Below are 14,839 nucleotides of genomic sequence, written 5' to 3' on the forward strand. Positions count from 1 at the left end.
ACCTCTCATGGTCAATATCGACTTCCTGCCTTACAGTACCTGACCTCTCATGGCCAGTGTAAACGTCCTGCCTTTCACTGATTTTCATAGTATCTGACCTCTCATGGTCAATATCGACTTCCTGCCTTACACCGTACATGATCTATCATGATCTATGTCGACTTCCTGCCTTACACCGTACATGACCTCTCATGGTCAATGTCGACTTCCTGCCTTACACCGTACATGACCTCTCATGGTCAGTGTAAACGTCCTGCCTTACACCGTACATGATCTATCATGATCTATGTCGACTTCCTGCCTTACACCGTACATGACTTCTCATGGTCAATGTCGACTTCCTGCCTTACACCGTACATGACTTCTCATGATCAATGTCGACTTCCTGCCTTACACCGTACATGACCTCTCATGATCTATGTCGACTTCCTGCCTTACACCGTACATGACCTCTCATGGTCAATGTCGACTTCCTGCCTTACACCGTACATGACTTCTCATGGTCAATGTCGACTTCCTGCCTTACACCGTACATGACTTCTCATGGTCAATGTCGACTTCCTGCCTTACACCGTACATGACTTCTCATGGTCAATGTCGACTTCCTGCCTTACACCGTACATGATCTATCATGATCTATGTCGACTTCCTGCCTTACACCGTACATGACTTCTCATGATCAATGTCGACTTCCTGCCTTACACCGTACATGACCTCTCATGATCTATGTCGACTTCCTGCCTTACACCGTACATGACCTCTCATGGTCAATGTCGACTTCCTGCCTTACACCGTACATGACTTCTCATGGTCAATGTCGACTTCCTGCCTTACACCGTACATGACTTCTCATGGTCAATGTCGACTTCCTGCCTTACACCGTACATGACTTCTCATGGTCAATGTCGACTTCCTGCCTTACACCGTACATGACTTCTCATGGTCAATGTCGACTTCCTGCCTTATACCGTACATGACTTCTCATGATCAATGTCGACTTCCTGCCTTACACCGTACATGACTTCTCATGATCAATGTCGACTTCCTGCTGTTCACAGTACCTGACATTTCGTGGTCAATGTCGACTTCCTGCCTTACACCGTACATGATCTATCATGATCAATGTCGACTTTCTGCTGTTCACAGTACCTGACACTTCGTGGTCAATGTCGACTTCCTGCCTTACACCGTACATGACTTCTCATGGTCAATGTCGACTTCCTGCCTTACACCGTACATGACTTCTCATGGTCAATGTCGACTTCCTGCCTTACACCGTACATGACTTCTCATGGTCAATGTCGACTTCCTGCTGTTCACAGTACCTGACATTTCGTGGTCAATGTCGACTTCCTGCTTTAGATATTTTATAATTTTAGTTATAATGAACTTTACAGTCAGCACATTTGTACACAAGTATATGTTGCTTCAAATACAGTAGCGACGGAATTGCTTTACACATGTACACGGTCATCATATTACAGTGTTTCACACAATATCAGTACAATCTATACCCTTCACACACTGTCCTCATATTAGATGGCACCATATTGTTACATAACAACAGTACAAAAAACATGCATTACACCTACAAATGTATAGCTTTACACGTTCAGTAGCGACGTCATGGCTTTACACGTGCAGAAGCGGCCTCGTGGCTTTACACGTGCAGTAGCGACGTCATGGCTTTACACGTGCAGTAGCGACGTCATGGCTTTACACGTGCAGTAGCGACGTCATGGTTTTACACGTGCAGTAGCGACGTCATGGCTTTACACGTGCAGTAGCGGCCCCGTGGCTTTACACGTGCAGTAGCGACCTCGTGGCTTTACATGTGCAGTAGCGACGTCATGGCTTTACACGTGCAGTTGCGACGTCATGGCTTTACACGTGCAGTAGCGACCTCCTGGCTTTACATGTGCAGTAGCGACGCCATGGCTTACCACGTGCAGTAGCGACGTCATGGCTTTACACGTGCAGTTGCGACGTCATGGCTTTACACGTGCAGTAGCGACGCCATGGCTTTACATTTACACGTGCAGTAGCGACGTCATGGCTTTACACGTGCAATAGCGGCCTCATGGCTTTACACGTGTAGTAGCGACGTCACGGCTACAAATAAAGTAGCAACTTTACAGCGTTACATGTGTAATAGCAACTTCACTGAATTGTCATTGCAAGAAGTAAGAGAGACCACTGAAATCGCCTCATCTGTTTCATATTTAGATATGTCCATAGAGATGCAGAGCGACAAAACACTCCCTACAAGAATGTATAGCAAGAGACTTATGTCGAGCAACATACCAGCAGCTTCAGTCTTTGCTGACTACTTTTCACAACTTTTGAGGTACAATCGAGCATGCTCTTTCTACCAAGATTTCAAAGAGCATCATACAACACTTATTTGATCAGGGTTACAGCATTCGAGGCCTTAGCGAAGCTTACGAAAAGTGTTATGGAAGACATGTGAGGGATATTTCCAAATTTGACGCATCAGTGATGAAAATGATGTAACTGCCTATTTAGACTTGTACCATATGTTCCCATGTTTTTCTTTTTCAGGTTTACAGTTGATGGTGATGGTGAAATTGGGTTTAACGTCGCGTCAAAGATTATTGCACTTATATAGCGACGTGCATGTACGTGTGTGTTTGTGTGGCTGCTTGTACTAGTCCGGACTGATGCCGATTTATTGTGCTAGCCCACTGAGATACCATGCCGCAGTTTAACATGAATATCCCACTCAGACACAGTATACTGACTCCGAGCCGACCAGTCCTTGCCTTTAGCCCCTTAATGCCGAGCGCCAGTCAGGGTAACAACAAGTACCTTTTTTAACGGCTTTGGGTATGACGCGGCCGGGGATCGACCTCCGGGCGGACGCTCTACCACTTGACCACGGAGGCGGTCGTTTACAGTTGACTTGACAAGCATGACGAACGAGTGTAGCCTGTAGGATGGGCAGGATACATGCTCACCTTCCTCGAACATCTGGTATCATCACTATGTGATGGGAATTCATAAAACACATCTCATGATATAGTCGGAATCGTACAATTTATTATTTACACAACAGTAGCGACTTCATGGTATTAAAAGTACAATGGCGAATTCATGGCTTTACACAAAAATAATAGCTGCTTCATGGTGTTACACGTACAATATCGACGTCATGGCTTTACATCTGCAATAGGAAATCCATGGCTTTACACGTGCAGTAGCGATGTCATGGTTGTTCACGTGCATTAGTTATTTCATAGCTTTACACGTGTAACAGCCACTTCGTGATTTTTACAATTACAGTAGCGAATTCATAGTAGCAAACGTGCAATGGCAACGTCATGGCTTTAACGAGCAAGAGCGACTTCATAACATTACACGTAGAATAGCGACTTCATGACTTTACACGAAGTTTAGCGATTTCATGACATTACGTACAGTAGCTACTTCATGACTTTACACGTAGTTTAGCGATTTCATGGCATTACGTACAGTAGCTACTTCATGACTTTACACGTAGTTTAGCGATTTCATGGCATTACGTACAGTAGCTACTTCATGACTTTACACGTACAAGAGCGACTTCATGACTTTACACGTAGTTTAGCGATTTCATGGCATTACGTACAGTAGCTACTTCATGACTTTACACGTACAAGAGCGACTTCATGTCTTTACACGTAGTTTAGCGATTTCATGGCATTACGTACAGTAGCTACTTCATGACTTTACACGTGCAAGAGCTACTTCATGACTTTACACGTAGTTTACCGATTTCATGGCATTACGTACAATAGCTACTTCATGACTTTACACGTAGTTGAGCGATTTCATGGTTTTTCACATACAATACCTACTTCATGGCTTGACACGAGCAAGACGCGACTTCATAACATTACACGTAGAATAGCGACTTCATGACTTTACACGTAGTTTAGCGATTTCATGACATTTAGTACAATAGCTACTTCATGACTTTACACGTAGTTGAGCGATTGCATGGTTTTTCACATACAATAGCTTCTTCATTGCTTGACACAAGCTTGAGCGACTTCATGACTTTACGTACACAAGCAATTTCATGGCTTTACGCGTACCGTAGATAGTCTAAGGGCTTACACATGTAAGAGCGACTTCATGGCAAGGATACTTCCAACTTCCTGCCTTTCTACTTCATGACTTTACACGTGCAAGAGGGACTTCATGACTTTACACGTAGTTTAGCGATTTCATGACATTACGTACAATAGCTACTTCATGACTGTACACGGGCAAGAGCGACTTCATGACTTTACACGTAGTTGAGCGATTTCATGTTTTTTCACATACAATAGCTACTTCATGGCTTGACACAAGCTTAGGCAAATTCATGACTTTACGTACACAAGCAATTTCATGGCTTTACGCGTACCGTAGATAGTCTAAGGCCTTACACGTGCACGAGCGACTTCATGGCAAGGATACTTCCAACTTCTTGCCTTTACACGTGCAGTAGCGAGCTGACGTACAGGCTTCAATGACGTCACGCAGTCATCAACGAAACGTACATCATATACAATACACATTCAACAACACGTCAAAAACAATGACATCAGTAACACTTTACAGTTAGCGACATGTTTAACACAGTGAGAGAACGAGTCTTCGTTCGTCGGTTTAATGCTTAGTGAACTCGTGCTTGACAAATTATAATAAGCAGTTTTACACGTGCAATAGCGACTTCATGGCTTTGTAACAAAGCGATATCAAGACTTAACACGTTCACAAGTGACGTCATGGATTTTCACGTGTACTAGCTACGTCATTGCTTAACATAAGCAAAAGAGATTTCATTGATTCACATGAGCAAAAGCGATTTCATGGCTCCACACGCACAGTAGCGACTTCATGGCGTTACTCTTGCAATAGCGACTTCAAGGCGTTACTCTCGCAACAGCGACTTCAAGGCGTTACTCTTGCAATAGCGACTTCAAGGCGTTACTCTTGCAATAGCGACTTCAAGGCGTTACTCTTGCAATAGCCACTTCAAGGCGTTACTCTTGCAATAGCGACTTCAAGGCGTTACTCTTGCAATAGCGACTTCAAGGCGTTACTCTTGCAATAGCGACTTCAAGGCGTTACTCTTGCAATAGCGACTTCAAGGCGTTACTCTTGCAATAGCCACTTCAAGGCGTTACTCTTGCAATAGCCACTTCAAGGCGTTACTCTTGCAATAGCGACTTCAAGGCGTTACTCTTGCAATAGCGACTTCAAGGCGTTACTCTTGCAATAGCCACTTCAAGGCGTTACTCTTGCAATAGCAACTTCAAGGCGTTACTCTTGCAATAGCGACTTCAAGGCGTTACTCTTGCAATAGCGACTTCAAGGCGTTACTATTGCAATAGCCACTTCAAGGCGTTGTACGTACACCAGCATCTTCCAAGTCTTTACACGTGTTCAATGACGTTACAGTTATCAACATCATGTACATCTAGGGTTATAGTAACATGTAATACACTTTCATAAACGTGTCCAAACTAGCGACTTTAGTAACACTATACAGTTAGCGACCTGTTTAACTCAATGACAGAACGGTTTTCGTTCGTCGGTTAATGCTCAGTGAACTCCGTGCTTTATAGAGTATAATCAGCAGTAGGCCAGGTGTACAATATCATACTATTTATGACACGCATGCTCAATCTCTTGTTGGGCTGAACACGCGGTATTGTTACCAGTACATGGCGTTCGCCTGTTGTCAACATACATGTATGCTCTACTGGAGGAGCTTACTAGCAACACAAAAGTTTCAGTCAGCCAATCAGGATTCAATACTGACTACTTCCGGTCGGAAAACCTGAAGCGGAGGGGCGTCACGGGTGTGTTCACAATGTTCATTTCATATTTCAGATCCGTCGTGTGGCAATAATCGATGTCAAAGTTCTGCAGAAACTGGAAGAAAAAAAGAGAAAAAATACAATCACATCATTACAAGCACATATTTACAAGTACCTCTCATTTAGCTATTATGAAAGAGTGAGTTTGGAGACACAATAAAGCAATATGACTGAGGAGCCTCGCACAGTATCACTGAGAATCGACTCGACTCTCACAAGAGAGCGAGCATGCTTCAACATACAGTCACCTATTCTCTGGTCCACGACATTCTGAAGGAACATTACTTGGGTCTCGACATGCCCTCTTTCTAAAGGTATTTGTTGATATTGGTGAGGGGGTGAGGTGAAATGGGGTTTAGCGTCGCGTTCAAGGTTATTGCACTTATATAGCTACGTGCATGAATATGTGTCTGTCTGTCTGTCTGTCTGTCTGTCTGTCTGTGTCTGTGTGTGCTTCTGTCTGTCTGTTTGTGTCTCTGTATTTCTGTCTCTGTGTGCGTCTGTGTGTCTGCCTGTCTGTGAGAGAGAGGGAGATGGAGAGGGAGGAGAGAGAGAAGAGTGAAGAGAGAGAGAGAGAGAGAGAGTGTGTGAGACTATAACTGGTTTTATAGTGCTAGTGAAATACCATGCCCGCAGTGTAAGAGAGAGAGAGAGTCCAGACTATAACTGGTTTTATAGTGCTAGTGAGATAACATGCCGCAGTTTAATATGGATACGCATACCCCCACCAGGCACAGTATACTGACTCCGAGGCGACCATGTCTTGTGTTATCTCCCTTAATGCCGAGCGCAAGGCAGAGTAAAACAAGAACCATATTTTTAATGTATTTTTGTATAATGCGGCAGGGGATTGAGGCACCGACCTTCCCCTCACCGGGCAGACGCTCTACCCACTGGGCCACGGAGGCGGTCAGACATGGGACAACTGCGCTGAACACCAGCTTTTATGCAATGAATAAGTGAGTGCGTATGGGTATATGCCGCTTTCAGCAATATTTCAGCAATTTCAAGGCAGGGGACAACAGAAATGGGTTTCACACATTGTTTGGAATCGAACCTTATGTTATATATACTAAGCTACCCAAACGCCCGTGGGCAACTTTGACCCTTGCCTTGAACATCCTGCATCCCACTAACTTGATCTTGACGAATATGACATAGCCCTGACTGTCGACTAACCGCGATTCGCAGAAACACGATTCAGAAAGCGGGGTAACTCTGATTACCTTGACGATAGCAAGGGCCACTTCCTGTTCAGCAAATCTCTTTCCGACGCACCCTCTTGCTCCGAATCCAAACGGCATGAATATGAAGGGATGAACTGTCTGCTGATTCTCTGGCGATCTCAGCCACCGCTCGGGTCTGAACTGACTTGCCTCGTGAAACTGTTGGTCATCGTGACCTGTGACGTCATGGTGCAGGGCCATGACCGTCTGAAAAGAAGGACAGGTTCATGGAATGATGAGGGATCGACTGATGTGAGGATGATGGACTGATACGTGCTCCTATGGCTGGACTGACACGTGCTCCTCATGGTGGAGTGATACGTTCTCCTATGGGTGGACTGACACGTGCTCCTCATGGTGGAGTGATACGTTCTCCTATAGGTGGACTGACACGTGCTGCTATGGCTATACTGATACGTGCTCCTATGGGTGGGCTGATACGTGCTCCTATGGCTATACTGATACGTGCTCCTATGGATGGACTGACACGTGCTCCTATGGCTATACTGATACGTTCTCCTATGGGTGGACTGACACGTGCTCCTATTGGTGAACTGATACATGATCCTATGGGTGGACTGATACGTGTTCCTATGGCTGGACTGATACGTGCTCCTATGGCTATACTGATACGTTCTCCTATGGGTGGACTGACACGTGCTCCTATGGCTATACTGATACGTGCTCCTATGGGTGGACTGATACGTGTTCCTGTGGCTGGACTGATACGTGCTCCTATGGCTGGACTGATACATGCTCCTATGGCTGGACTGATACATGCTCCTATGGCTGGACTGATACATGCTCCTATGGCTGGACTGATACGTGCTCCTATGGGTGGACGTGGACTGATACGTGCTCCTATGGCTGGACTGATCCGTGCTCCTATGGGTGGAGTGATAGGTTCTCCTATGGGTGGACTGACACGTGCTCCTATGGCTGGACTGGTACGTGCTCCTATGGCTGGACTGATACGTTCCCCTATGGGTGGACTGATACGTGCTCCTATGGGTGGACTGATACGTTCTCCTATGGCTGGACTGATACGTTCCCCTATGGGTGGACTGATACGTGCTCCTATGGCTGGACTGATACGTTCCCCTATGGGTGCACGGTTACGTGAACTGATTGGGTGGGTGAGTGAGTAGGGGTTAACGCCGCTTTGAACAGTATTTCAGTTATATCACAAGGTGTCAGCTTCATGTGCGGGGAAAGCCCGGAGTGACGCAGGCCTCGGACGTTTACCACTTTTGGTGAAACCCACGAGCACACGTGAACTGACAAATAGCCTGATACATATATGTCATACCTGATACGTGTGACCTGTGAAGATCCGGAGTAGGATAGGTCTTCAGCAACCCATGCTTGCCGTAAAAGACGACTAGTAAAAGACGACTAGTAAGAGACGACTAACGGGGCCGTTTTGAACAAACAAACAAACAAACAGATGTGTGTATACCGTCAACTCCGCAGACTGAGACTCACCATGCTGCCAGACATTACCGTCAACTTCAAAGTTTGAGACTCACCCCCTTTGGTATTCTAAAGCCAGACAGGACGAGGTCTCGTGTTGAGGATCTGCCGTTGCCAGGGGCAACAGGAAGTATTCTGGAACAGTCAAGCATGGGTTCAGGAACATTACAATAAAAGCATGATTTAACACACATGCAGCATAATGATAATAAGCTGTTAAGAATCCAGTAAAGGATTCTAGTAGCAAGCAAAGACAAAGCGAGGGAGGGCGCAATTAATGTATTGTCTGCTTGATTTGCATGACGCTAGCCACGTGTCTTCAGCACCATAGCGCCATGTGGGTCAATGTTGGTTGTGGTCCTTCTGGTGCAAGACACACTGACCGTAGGCTCTAATACTAGGGTCGCCCCAGTTAGCTGGGAACACCATATCCGTGCTCGTTGGTTTTACCAAAGTTGACACTGCCAAGACCTCCATCACTTTGGGCTTTCCTCGTACATATAGCTGTGATGTAACTGAAACACTGTTCAACCCAACAAACTAACACACCTGAGTGACTCCTTGAAGACAGCCTTTAGATAGGGCATCCTGGAGACGTCCTCATCTGTGGGGGGACGCCCATCTGTAAGAATGGCGTCGATCTCCTCTCTCAGACGCCCCATCGAATCCGGGTTCTTGCACAAGTTGTACAAGATGAAGCCCAGCATATGGCTTGTCTGCAACATGATACTCACATATTCAGGCACATAATTGACGTTAAACTATATTTACATATTCAAACTTTCAAATTCATTACTAATGTTTTAATTTCATTTGTTTTGTTTGTTTGTTTGTTGTTTAACGCCGCACTTAGCAATATTCCAGCTATATGACGGCGGATTGTAAATAATCGAGTATGGACCTAACAATCCAGTGATTGACATCATGAGCATCGATCCACGCAATTTGGAATTTGATTTGTATCTATAACTTATAACAATGTATTATTTAGTACCTAATAAAAAATCCATTTCAGCAGAAATTGTATTTGCATATCATAAAAGTTGCGCAACACAATACAAGCTTTGAAAAGAAGGATTTCATCAACAATGATTCTTGGCAGAGCGTTTCATTGTGCACACATACGCATTACGTCATAATTGCCGGTACAACATGAGTCGATATATATGTGTGATGTTACAAATCGTTTTCAGTCGCAAACAAATGTATTAAATTGGTCCTGAACACTTTTTTGCCAGAATATGCAGAACCAAATATGATCCATGGGCTAAATGAATTCCAGAACATATTGAAAAAAACATAAGTAATCATTTCATCTGTCTTCAAATGTGCGTTGTTCTAAACTGTTTTTGAACATTCAGAGCCAACCCGTGAACATCCGGGGTAGAATAGGTCTTCAGCAACCCCTACTTGCCTTAAAAGGCGACTTTGCTTATCGTAAGAGGCGACTAATGGGATCGGGTGGTCAGGCTCGCTGACTTGGTTGATGCATGTCATCGATCCAAATTGCGTGGATCGATGCTCATGATGTCATTCACTGGACTGTCTTGTCAAGACTCGATCATTTACAGACCGCCGTCATATATCTGTAATATTGCTGAGTGCGGCGTTAATCAACAAACAAACAAACACACATTCAGAGCCACGTCAGGCATCGAAACAATGTGTGTTTTGCATCAGTAGGATTATCAGTCACAGCTGTGTTTAATCTAATCATCAAACATGTGTTGGCTAATCATCTGAGCCCAAATGGAATTTGCGTATAAGACAGATGACTATTGGGCGTTCTTTCAAGAAAAGAACATTGATTTTTCACACTCTTGAGACATAAATTCAGATTAACACACGGAGAATACCACTCAGTCAGTTCGAAATGTGTCTTTGCAGAAATCAATGGCTGAGGCCGGATACGATCAATGGCTACTCACCGTATCGACTCCGCCGAAGAAAAACTCGGTCACTACCGTCATTACTTCCGCCTCGGTGAGGTCAGTCTTGGTCATCATGTAAGGAATGAGGTCACCATGTTCCCCGTCAATCTCCTGACCACTAGCAGAAGCTACCAGCACTCTCCTAAGGGAGTCTTGGGCATGTCGACTGGATACGCTAGAATACGGAGTAAAGAAGAAATTCATTGTTTGTGATCAAGCCTGACGTTGTTGGGATAAAAATAATTTGAAAATGACCTTTCCAAACATCATGCTGGTCATGCATTGTTTGTTTGTTGTTTGATGCCGCACTCAGAAAATTTCAAGATAAAGTACTGTCGGAAATGCTGGAAAAATGCGTTTCTGGCTTAATTTAAAAAATACGAATCATAGGAGTATGAAAAGAGCACATATCAAATTAAACATATACGACGTGCGTTCAATAAGTTTTGCAACTTCAATATCAGACCAAGTAGCAGAATATCTTTTTGCACTTTTATTTTTCAATATAATCTCCATTCACTTCAATACACTTATTCCATGTACAGTTAAATCACCCACCCTACAGCCCAGACTTAGCCCCCAGTGACTATATCCTGTTCCGGTAAATGAAATCTGCCCTACGTGGAAGACGCGTCCAGGATGACGAGGACATAAAGGCTGCCACAGAGGCGTAGTCAGAGGGCCAATCTGTGGATTTCTATAAAAGTGGTATTAAAAGCTTGAAGGACAAATGGAATAAGTGTATCGAGGTGAATGGAGATTATATTGAAAAATAAAAGTGCAAAAGATATTCTGCGACTTAGTCTTATATTGAAGTTGCAAAACTCCCCTCGTTAACGCCCCTCGTATAGATTCTTGACCATATTTTTTACTGACACTGTCATTAGCCTTAAAATGTGCTTTTACAGGTACAATGATAATAAGCTTATAATATTCGTGTGTTGTCATGCATGTATGAAACGGCCAATGGCATAGGTAATTTACCTAACACCTGTCCCAAAATGATGACCTCACACAGGCCCGGCCGTAAACGTCACCTGAATTTGGGGTAGTCTCAAAGTATTGCTGTTATTTTACTTCATAGAGATATGTGTTGACGGGGTAGCAATTTAGAGATTACAGCACTACATCTTTGTTTGTTTGTTGTTTTACGCCGCACTCAGCAATATTACAGCTATATGACGGCGGTCTGTAAGTAATCGAGTCTAGGCCAGACAATCCAGTGATGGACATCATGAGCATCGATCCACGCTATTGGGATCGATGACATGCATCAACCAAGTCAGCGAGCCTGACCACACGATCCCGTTAGTCGCCTCTTACGACAAGCATAGTCGACTTTTACGGCAAGCATGGGTTGCTGAAGACCTATTCTACCCCGGATCTTCAGGGCCTACAGCACTATATTAGTTCGGAAAATGATGGAATAGTGAAAAGCTATGAAACGGGATGAGTATTGGAGGGTTGGGGTTTTATAATTAAGAAATATTTGTTGTTCGATAGATGATTTCTAAAGCCAGCATGATGACGTATATGGTATGACATTTGCTACAACAAGGTTGTTTGTTTGTTGTTTAACGGCGCACTCGGCAGTATTTCAGCTACATGACTGCGGTCTGTAAATAATCGAGTCTGGAACAGACAATCCAGTGATGGACACCATGAGCATCGATCCACGCAATTGGGATCGATGACATGCATCAACCAAGTCAGCGAGGCTGACCACCCGATCCCATTAGTCGCCTCTTACCGCACTGGATATTAATCACTGGATTGTCTGGTCCCGACTTGATTATTTACAGACCGCCGTCATATAGCTGGAATAATGCTGAGTGCGGCGTTAATCAACAAACCAACCAACCCTTACTGTGATAGTCATGAATGGTGCGGAGATATTGTTACCTCACAGACAGGATGGAATATGTTTCCCTGAAAACTGCTTGGTCATCGCCACGTGCAGTGTATCGAAATCCCACCTCGTGGAGAGCGATAATTAATGTAGTCTGGAAAACATACAATGTATGTGCCTTTAATTTCCTCCCGAATTCAACTTCAAGACGGGGTTACCTTCTGGTCATTAAGCTTGTACACTGTACGCCAAATCACCCCTGTATCAAAGCTGTCTGATATCGTTTTAATTCCCGGTTTTGTTTTTGAGACGACCCCTACGTTCTTTGTTTTATTTATCATACCGTGAGACTTGTTGATATAAAAGCTCCAGAGCTTGGGCAGTTCGGTATAACACCCTGTCTAAACTAATAGACAGTTTCCCTATCTCTATCAAGTGTATCACCTTGTTTTCATTTCCATCTACAGACTTCCGTAGCATGGCAATGGCTAGGGCTATGCATGTGTAATGTCACATGCATCATGGGAGCAGTGTTGACAAACAAATGCATCGTCATTTCCTTATTTCATAAGATGTACATCTAGAATTTTCTCCAAATGACTTCTTTTGTGGATTAGATGTTTTATGAAGACTACATTATTAGTATTATCATAACGGAGTCACATGGGCATATTGCAATAGTTTGTTTCGGACATCCCTCGTTGGACTTTGAATAAATCTAAGCTTGCGGATTTCGTTCGAATTGTTCTCCTAAAAACTGTCGATATGACTGAAATGACTCTACCACAGTCAGGTAGATCGGTAGTTCCTCTATTCCAATAGCGACAGTCTTTGAACAACGTGCACAATAATTTCCTTTAGCATTTCAGACAGTATTTTATATGAAGGCAGTCTGTAAATAATCGAGTCTGGACCAGACAATCCAGTGATTGACATCATGAGCATGGATCTACGCAATTGGGATACTGTGACATGCATCAACCAAGTCAGCGAACCTGATCATCCAATCCCTTCAGTTGCCTCTAACGACAAGCGTGGGTTGCTGACGACCAGTTCTAAACTGATCTTCACGGTCACTGGTCACTGGTCAATGGTCAATGGTTATGTACAACAACGGTGTAACAATGTTAGGGCGATCCATTAAGTATCGTCCAGCAATGTCTTTGGTTGTGATGTCAGTTCTAGAAATGCCGCGATTGCCGGGACGTTAACAAATGAGATATCTTTCCTTGCATAATTTACAGCGTCGTGACTGCTCATAGCATATTTGCCTGCTGGGAAATGAGTTGGTGAGAATATTGTGAAGACAGTGAGTCTGTTGGGATTAACGCCGCTTTGAACAGTGTCCCAATTATATCAGCTTAATCTGGCAACTTCATGTAGGAGGAAAGATCAAAGTGATGCAGGTTTTAGACGTTTACCACTTCGGTGAAACCCGCGAGCACGGGTATGGTGCTAACATACCTAGAAACAATCGGGGCGAACCGGGATTTGAACCCACAATCATAGGTTTCTGGCGTGCCGAAGGGACGCAACTCTGCACAGCGAATTGTGGCGCATTTGCCACCCATGCCCCCTATTTGCAAAATAAGCTTTTGAGAAAGCACCTGTAGCATTTTATGTTGAATGATTTAGAAAAAAATGTGAAAATACGAATACGGGAAAACTCGTATTGTATTGGATATTGTATGGTTATATTGCCCACTCGAAACATATAGATGACTGTAACTGATTATGTGGGTTCGAATCCCGGTTCGCCCCAATTATGTTTCTTGGTTTGTCAGCACCATACCCGTGCTCATGGGTTTCACCGAAGTGGTAAACGTCTGAGACCTGCATCACTTCGGGCTTTCCTCACACATTAAGCTGACACGCCGTGATATAACTCGAATACTGTTAAAAGTGGCGTTAAACCCAACTCACTCACTCACTCACTGTAACTGATTAATAGCAAGTCTTTGAAAGGCATTTAGAAGTGATACACGTAAGGAAGAGAATTTATTGATGTCAACCTCTTTATTATGAGGAACACAACGTTTTGGACTATATGGCTACTCCTTCACCTGATGAATTATCTTCCTTATGATTAATAGCAGCTGGTTAAATTCGTCAAATGGAAAGCCAAATCCGAAGTTAAAGGTTAAAAACGACATTTACCTTCTAATGAGATTCTGGGCCTTCACAAGACGTTTGAACATCGGCGTGTCGAAGTACATGAAGAGAAAGAAACTCTGCATTTCGGTGTGGGTTGCGTGCAGGACGTCACTGACGGCGTTGATAAACTGTCTGGATTCACTGTTAGGTCCCGCAGTTTGGTCCAGTGCCCCGATACGTTTGTTGAAGCACACCACCCCAATAGCTGAAACAACCGGTAAACAACCCGCATTAGTGAAATAGTCAAACAACCCCATTATCTGAAACAGGCTAACAACCCGCAAAGGTGAAGTAGTCTAACAACCCCATTATCTGAAACAGGTATTCAACCCG

General features: G+C 44.0%; 1 protein-coding gene across 6 annotated transcripts in view; it reads right to left on the reverse strand.

Moving 5' to 3' along the window:
* Nucleotides 1–3,040: 3,040 nt before the first annotated feature.
* LOC139462356 (probable cytochrome P450 12a5, mitochondrial) overlaps nt 3,041–14,839 on the reverse strand; it is a 35,438-nt gene continuing 23,639 nt past the window's right edge. For all 6 annotated transcript variants that reach the window (XM_071244016.1, XM_071244014.1, XM_071244018.1 and 3 more), the window contains exons 5-10: nt 14,510–14,711; nt 10,501–10,678; nt 9,122–9,288; nt 8,629–8,707; nt 7,100–7,306; nt 3,041–5,928 (exon numbers count right to left, since the gene is read on the reverse strand). In XM_071244016.1, the coding sequence (XP_071100117.1) occupies nt 5,815–5,928; nt 7,100–7,306; nt 8,629–8,707; nt 9,122–9,288; nt 10,501–10,678; nt 14,510–14,711 (947 nt within the window). In that variant the 3' untranslated portion in view covers nt 3,041–5,814. The remainder of the gene's footprint in view (nt 5,929–7,099; nt 7,307–8,628; nt 8,708–9,121; nt 9,289–10,500; nt 10,679–14,509; nt 14,712–14,839) is intronic.

Source organism: Haliotis cracherodii, unplaced genomic scaffold (genome assembly GCF_022045235.1).
Source record: "Haliotis cracherodii isolate W230 unplaced genomic scaffold, xgHalCrac1.p SCAF_15, whole genome shotgun sequence".
Classification (NCBI taxonomy): Eukaryota; Metazoa; Mollusca; class Gastropoda; order Lepetellida; family Haliotidae; genus Haliotis; species Haliotis cracherodii.